Raw genomic sequence first — 8,033 nt, 5'->3', positions numbered from 1 at the left:
AGGGACTCGAATGCTGCCTTTAGCGGAGGCGACAACCCTTTGATTCCCTTCTGATATTTGCAGCTATTTTGTCTATCTATCTCTCTTTCTTTAAAATCCCCTTCCCATCCATTTTCTTCTCTTTTTCGATATTTTTCACTTTTGTTTTGTTAGAAAATCACTCCATTATTCACCGAATGAATACTAAAAAAAAAAAAAGAGAAGAAAAATTTAAATATACTACTGTAATAGTTTAAATAAGTTTTTACTATTTTTATATTTAACCTGATATAGCAAGTTACTTTATAACTATTATTTTTCAATTAATATGACTATGTAGTTATTTATAATTATTTTTTAGTTGATCATAGTATATCAAAACTCTTATATGCTACCCGTGTATAAAAGTTAAATCCAAAAAAGAGTTACTGTATTATTCACCAAAGAGGAAAAGAAATAATACTAGTAACCCATTCTTATAATTCACGATATGTCCTTTTTGTTTCTCCAATATCTTCCTTAACAACTCTCTTCTATTACGCACACAAATACACTCATAGTTTCCCTATATATTTGGCCCCCCTTCATTTCCAAGAATCCTAACTTCAACTCACCAATTACACTTAAAAGCAGCTACTCACAAAAGAACCCTATATCCACTTCTTCTTCCTATTGAACTTTAGAGCCATGAGTTACGAACCAAACACGGCCTTAAACCTAAGCTTATCAAGAAATGAACTTAGCTTTGACCTTTTATTCGATCAATCTTCATCTTCTTCCTCATCATCGCCGTTAAGTCCAGCCGATCAGCCGCGTGTTTTCTCGTGCAACTATTGTAGAAGAAAGTTCTATAGCTCACAAGCACTAGGAGGGCACCAAAATGCCCATAAACTTGAAAGAACCCTAGCCAAGAAAAGCCGGGAGCTGAGTTCGTCCCTGCGCCCTCATTCCGGTTGGTCAACTAACCGGAACAGTGGCTCGGGCCCTACTAGCCCGAGCCACGGTCATCATGGACATGCGGCTAGGTTTGTTGCTACTGAATTGAGCTATGGAAGAAGAGAGATGATGAGTTATGGCTCTAGGAAAAATGGTGAGAGTGTTGTTCAAGAGGATTTTGGCCAGCTTGATTTGTCCCTAAGGCTTTGATCACTACTTTTTTTAAATCCTTTTATTTGTTATATTTTATTTTTACTTCAAGAAATTGTTGTAATTTTAGCAGCCTCCTTTTGACTCTACTTTCAGGTGGTTTTCTACTCTCAGGTAGTTCTTATTAAACGAAAGGATGAGAAATCTATAACATTAATTGAAAGAAATTTAAATGGTCTCTCTGTTATTTTTCTTATTTACTATGAACGTGGAGGGGGTTATTGTTTTTCAAAGTAAAGATGGGTAGCAATATTAGACGACTCCCTTTCATATATTAAAATTTATTTAGTCTTCATTTTCCTTAGTTTCAGGCTATTCGATATTATCGTTGCATGATACTGTAGTTAGCAAAATTATAAAATAAGATAGAATTTGTTCTTGTGCATTGAGTATATATGTGTGGAAGCTAAGCTAAGATTAAAACGATGAAATACGTGTTTTATTTGTTGCTGAATGCTGTCCAAGAGGAGCAGAAGATAATGTTTAGTGCATTGTTTCTCCTCTTTTAATTAATTTCTTCTTTCATTTAGTTTGATCCCTATTTTTAATACGGTATTCAGGATTTTCTGAAATTATTTTCATATTCATGGAGTGACTGAAAACACTACTAAGTGACAAGGGTTGCTGATCTATTCTGTTTGAGGCTATTTATAATATGATCTGTTGCTAAAAAACACTGTCTAACCTTTTAGATTCAATTCTTATAGAGTATATTTTTCTCTTCATGTAGTCCTATTGTTTAATTATTTTCGGTGCTTTGAAGTTTGTTTTTTCTGTTTTTCTTGTAATTTCATAGTTATAATTGATTTTAGATAAAGTGAGTACTTAACAATCTCTTAAAAAGAATTGATCATCTTGAATCACTCAATTTGGCTAGAACGATTACTATACAATTTTAGTAAAATTACGAGCGATTATGTTCATTACATTGATGCAAGTTTATTGTTTATTTAACGTAATTTATTTCAAAAATTCCTGTTTTCTTTCCTCTCTTCTTTTTTCCTTTTTTTTTTTTTGGCGTGGAAATGTTATTTTAAGATAGTCAAATCTGAAGTGTGGGTAAGTATACCAAATAAATCAGAAAAGTTACTTTAAATATGTGATAAGGTTATTAGACTTTAGCCGAGGATCTATCAGAAATAAGGTTTGCGTATACACTACCCTGTCCAGACCCCACTTGTGAGATTATACTAGGATTATTGTTGTTGTTGTTATTAGAAATGAGAATTTTATTTTAAATTTAACAAAGATACATAAAGTAGCTTCTAATGAGAGGAATATAGAGATAATATTCTTTTACGAATATTTTAATATTAATTTTACTACTATCATTTTACAAATGAAGGATGAAAATCGACAGCAAAGTACCACGAAACGAACAAATTACGTGCTTTGATATTTTAGCTCCCTCACTTTATGTCATTTTCTTTTTTCATGGACCAATGTGAATTTTTGTCATGTATGTTGTTTTCGAATATAACTTCAAGCTTGTCTGGTTTAAAATGTTGAGTTTAAGAATGGTTGCTATCTCCATACACCGTCCCTCCTAAAATGCCATATCTAGCTGCTTTCTACCATTCTATTTAATTTAGACAATGAAATGCCTTTGTGTGGAGATCAAGCGAATCAAAATTCTATCAAGAGATGTCGTAAAATCTACGGTTGGCAAACGAGCGGGTCGGGTCGGATATGGACGGATAAAAATGAATAGTGTAAAAAATGAATAAAATATTTGTGATATGGCTATTATTTTATCAAATGGAGTCCATCTCACATAAGCATAATCATCTTTGTAAAGTGTAGACTTTGTTGGCAATATTCTTTGTGACCCAAAAATATTGCATTGTGTGTTGGACATCATTTGCACAAGTTGTATCTCTTCTTTTACACCTAAGAGGTCAAGACTTTTTTGCCTATAAAAGGGAAGGCCATTAGTTCATTTTATACACACCAACAAGACTTGTCTTCAATTCTTGTTTCTTCCTTTCTTCCTTTATTAAGAGTGTTTTGTATGAGAGTTAAGTGTTGGGAAGCACTTGTGTGAACCCTTTCTTTGGAGTGATCTTGTGGTTATTCTCTTAGGGTATTTGGGATTAATTAGAGTGTTTACTCTAATTTTGTACTCTCTTTTGTACTCTTATTGTTATAGTAAATTACTCCTCTCCGCTTGTGGACGTAGGTCACTTTGACCGAACCACGTTAAATTTGTGTCTTCTTTATCTACTTTAATTATCGCTGTTATCAACTTTTATTGTCTTTGTTATTGTCATTATACCGTTGTTTGGCTATATTACGCACTACCCGGGGTCCCGATCCTAACAAATTGATATCAGAGCCGGATCTAACCGGGTTAGTTTCAATAGCCAAAATAACTCTAACAAAGACCTATGTTGAGAAATTTGACCGAAGAGCAAACTTCGGAATGTGGCAATTAAAGATGGAAGCTATCCTAATTCAGGATGGCTTAGACTTAGCGTTGCAAGGAAAGGAGAAGAAGCCGGATAAAATGACGGACGAGGAGTTTGCCATCATAGACAAAAAGACAAAAGCAGGTATTATTTTAAATCTCTCAAATGAGGTTTTACGTGAAGTTTCTGTAGAAACCACAGCTAAAGGCATGTAGGAAAAATTGAAAACCTTATATATGAAGAGGACGGTGGAAAATAGACTTTACCTGAAGCAGAAGTTTTATACAATTCGTATGAGTGAAGGTACCTCTATTCTCTCTTATCTTGACACCTTTGACTCCATTCTTATGAATTTGAGTAATATAGATGCTGAAATTAAAGATGAGGATCAAGCTGTGTTACTGCTTTGTTCTCTACCCCCATCTTTTAAGCATATAAGAGATATTATGCTTTATGCAAAGGATAATATCTCTTATAAGGATATTAAATCTATCTTAAAATCAAAAGAACAGATAGATAGTGATATTACTGGGGAAGCTAGTGGAACTCAAGCGGAAGTTGGCTTGTTTGTTAGGGGCAAATCCGACTCCAATTCTAGATACAATAATTTAGAGTGTCGCAATTGTCATAAGAAAGGTCACAATATCTCTGAATGTTATAAACTGAAAAATAAAGAAAAGCACAAAGAAAGAAAAAATGAGCACAAAAATACTGACACTGCCGAAGCTAGTGTAGCAACTGATGAGATTGAGGGAACTATATTTTTAGCAACTGAAACTAGTTTCAGATTAGACAATGAGTGGATTTTAGATTCCGGTTGTTCATATCATATGTGTCCTAGCAGGGACTTATTTTCTACATATGATTCAGTTGCAGGTGGAGTTGTCCAATTGGATAACAATGTTACTTGTAACGTTATTGGCAAAGGTATAATTCGGGTCAGAATGCACGATGATGTGGTGAGAACTCTCACCGATGTTAGATATGGTCCTGAGTTGAAGAAAAATCTCATCTCTCTAGGCACTTTAGAATCCCTTGGGTGCAAATTCACTAGTGAAGGTGGAGTTCTGAAATTTTTTCAAGGTGCTCGTTTGATCATGAAAGCACACAGATCTGGTTCGTTGTATACTTTATTGGGATCCACTGTTATAGGCCCCACTACAGTTTCGGTATCAGACAATTTGTCTGATTTTGATGGCATTAAATTTTGACATATGCCTATTGGGGCTTTTGCGGAGAGGTAGAACAAATTTACTATATCATCCAAAATTAGGCCAAGGTGGAGATTTGTAATATGGCCATTATTTTGTCAAATGGAGTCCATCTCACATAAGCATAAGCATCTTTGTAAAGTGTAGACTTTGTTGGCAATATTCTTTGGGACCCAAAAATATTGCATTGTGTGTTAGACATCATTTGCACAAGTTATATCTCTTCTTTTACACCTAAGAGGTCAAGACTTTTTTGCCTATAAAAGGGAAGACCATTAGTTCATTTTATACACACCAACAAGACTTGTCTTCAATTCTTGTTTCTTCCTTTCTTCCTTTATTAAGAGTGTTTTGTATGAGAGTTAAGTGTTGGGAAGCACTTGTGTGAACCCTTTCTTTGGAGTGATCTTGTGAGGTTATTCTCTTAGGGTATTTGGGATTAATTAGAGTGTTTACTCTAATTTTGTACTCTCTTTTGTACTTTTATTGTTATAGTAAATTGCTCCTCTCCGCTTGTGGACGTAGGTCACTTTGACCGAACCACATTAAATTTGTGTCTTCTTTATCTACTTTAATTGTCGTTGTTATCAACTTTCATTATCTTTGTTATTGTCATTATACCGTTGTTTGGCTATATTCCGCACTACCCGGGTTCCCGATCCTAACAATATTCTATATTTAATACGGATAGAAAATGGGATAACCGGCAGATAATATGGATACCCATATTATTCATAATTTCTTGAATATGATCATATTTTGGAGAATTCCTAGTCTCCCAAACTTGAGAAGACGCCCAATTTGAGTCTTTGAAAATGTAAAAGTTGAACCTATTGTTTATCCATTTTTCAAGTGGATAATATGAATCTTATCCATATTTGACCCATTTTTATAAAATTAACTAATTTTTAGTGCATAATATGAATGTATAACTATTTTTTAAAATTCATTTTGCCACCACTACACACGAGGTTTTGGGAATGCCTACATCTTGAAGCGAAATTAGAAAGTGAATTATGATGAGCTTAAGCTTAAATAATCGCTTAATCGTCCAGTAATTTAATACCGTGAACTTTACCATGCCAAAATGTAAAGTATTTGTGAAGCCAATATAAAAGAAGGAACCATAAGCAGCTAAAACATTTTTTTTAAAGATGTATACCTAGAGCAATTCCATGAATATGGTCAATCTATGGCTTGTTGTTTAAGTGTGGGGCAGCTAGTTCCAAATTCATATATAGCTGTCCCTTTTAGAGGTCTGCCACGTGATTATGGGCCGAAGTTTTAACAAAAAGCATAGGCATTATTCCACTATGTTAGGCTCCTTGGGCCCATTTTGACCTTGAGACCGATCTAAGCCAGAAGCAGAAACCAGCCCATCCTAGCATCACGTGGTAAAAATTAGTTCGGCTAGCCACTTTTTGTGACGGCTATTAGAGTTTCGCCATCATTCCAAATATATTAACAAAGTAGTCACCAGACTGATTACATTGATATTTTTGCCCCCAACTACGGCTGTCCAACTAAACGGGTCGGCCAGGCCCATCCTGGTCCCGCCCCGGCCGACTAAATATTAAACGGGACTGAGCCTATATGAAATAGGACATGTGATGGGACGAGCTGTCCATTTTTTTCTGGTGGACCCGCCCGTTAAGCTCCCGACCCATCCTGCCAGACCGCGTGCATTTTTTTCCTTAAAAAAATGAGCTGTTGGCAACGACTATAAATAGCCATTTTGGCCCCTACCCCCCCTCCCCCCAGAACACCCTTATCCTCCTGCAACTTTTAATTTTACGCTTAAGTTTATTAAATTATACTTTGGTCCTATTTTAACTATAAATACCCATATCCTTCTTTATTTTTTTTCCATAAAAATCATTCTCTCTCAAATATCTTATATTTTATCTGTATTCTTCTCTCAATGGTCTCATAATCAACCACGTTTTAAGTATTCGGGAGAATTTTTGGAGCAACTTTCAAGCTTTAAATTAATTTGTCAAGTATTTGGAGCAATTATTTCGGGCAATTTCTTCAAGTTCTAATATTTAATCACGATGCACTTGTTCCACCTCCTAATTTTAATATTTAATATTCAAAAGACTTGTACTTGTGAAATTTGAAACTTCTATTAATAAAATAAAAGGCTTTAACCTTGAATTCTTTTTATGATTTGTCTTACTTAGTTACGTTATAACTTGAGATTATATTAAATAAATTATAAATCTATTATAATTACTAAAATATTTTGTTACAAGTCTTTTGTTTTAATATTTTATAATTTTTTACTTAGTTTCTTTATAATTTATTAAATTTTAAGTTTATTAAAAAAGTAAAAAAAAACTAGCTGTTGCAAACTTTAAAAATTTAGTCATTGTCAACTTTAAAAAAATAACCGTTGTTATCTATAAAAAAAAATAGTCGTTGCCAAATTTAATGCTTAAATATTTAAATAATTTTAAAAAAAAGCCCACTTAGGACCCATGTCCTGTCCCATCCCGTCACCGTTCCGATCAAAGTCCGTCCCGTCCCGATAATTTCGTCTCGTCTTATCCCCTCCCGTCTCGTTGAACAGCCATACCCCCAACTAAGACATCCAGAATAATTTATGCAATCGGTACTGGATTTTAAAACTCCAGTATGCTATATTGGAGTTCAATAATCAGAGGTAAAATTTTCAGCACCGCTGAAATTCAAAACTCTTAAACGTGAAACTCCAGCACGATAGAGTATAAATCCAGTTTCAGATCTGAACTGTTTCTCTTTCACTCTATGATAGAAAATCTACGACCGATGACTTCCTCCTCAATCTCAATCTGTGCTCTTCTCAATGTTTGCTTGGACACACCATTTTCACAAGTTTGATGTGGGCACGGCTTCTTTCGTCTACCAAAGTCAACTTCTTCAGCACAAAAGGTGTCATTGAAGTGCAAAAGGGGCAATACCCAGTCTAGGGGTGTCAATGATTCGGTTCAACCGATTATTTTATAAAATTTATACCGTACCAATTTTTTAGTTATTCTATTATGTATAAACAAAATTAGACCTTTTGAAACCGTCCCAATCATCTCGGTTTCTCTTCAGTATCGGTACGGTTCGGTTAATTTTCGGTATTTTTTTAAATGTCATGTAAAAGTCACAAGTAAAAGTAGAATGCAATAACATACAAATTTTTATAGGACTTAGCAAAACTCTCTAAACAGTTTTACTGTTTAAATAGTGATAAATTAAGAAAACATGAAAGATTACCAAAATATAGATCCATCAACTACTCTACAATAGCATAAAAGAA

At 34.2% G+C, this 8,033-nt stretch overlaps 1 protein-coding gene across 1 annotated transcript; it reads left to right on the top strand.

Moving 5' to 3' along the window:
- Positions 1-555: 555 nt before the first annotated feature.
- On the top strand, positions 556-1,214 carry LOC104107246 (zinc finger protein 2). The gene has a single exon (XM_009615987.4). The coding sequence runs from the start codon at positions 667-669 to the stop codon at positions 1,123-1,125; it is 459 nt and encodes a 152-aa protein (XP_009614282.1). The 5' UTR covers positions 556-666; the 3' UTR covers positions 1,126-1,214.
- Positions 1,215-8,033: the final 6,819 nt, after the last annotated feature.

The sequence above is a fragment of the Nicotiana tomentosiformis genome, chromosome 11 (assembly GCF_000390325.3).
Source record: "Nicotiana tomentosiformis chromosome 11, ASM39032v3, whole genome shotgun sequence".
Classification (NCBI taxonomy): Eukaryota; Viridiplantae; Streptophyta; class Magnoliopsida; order Solanales; family Solanaceae; genus Nicotiana; species Nicotiana tomentosiformis.
Note: the sequence above shows the minus strand (reverse complement) of the source record. Positions and strands in the feature narration are given on the sequence as shown.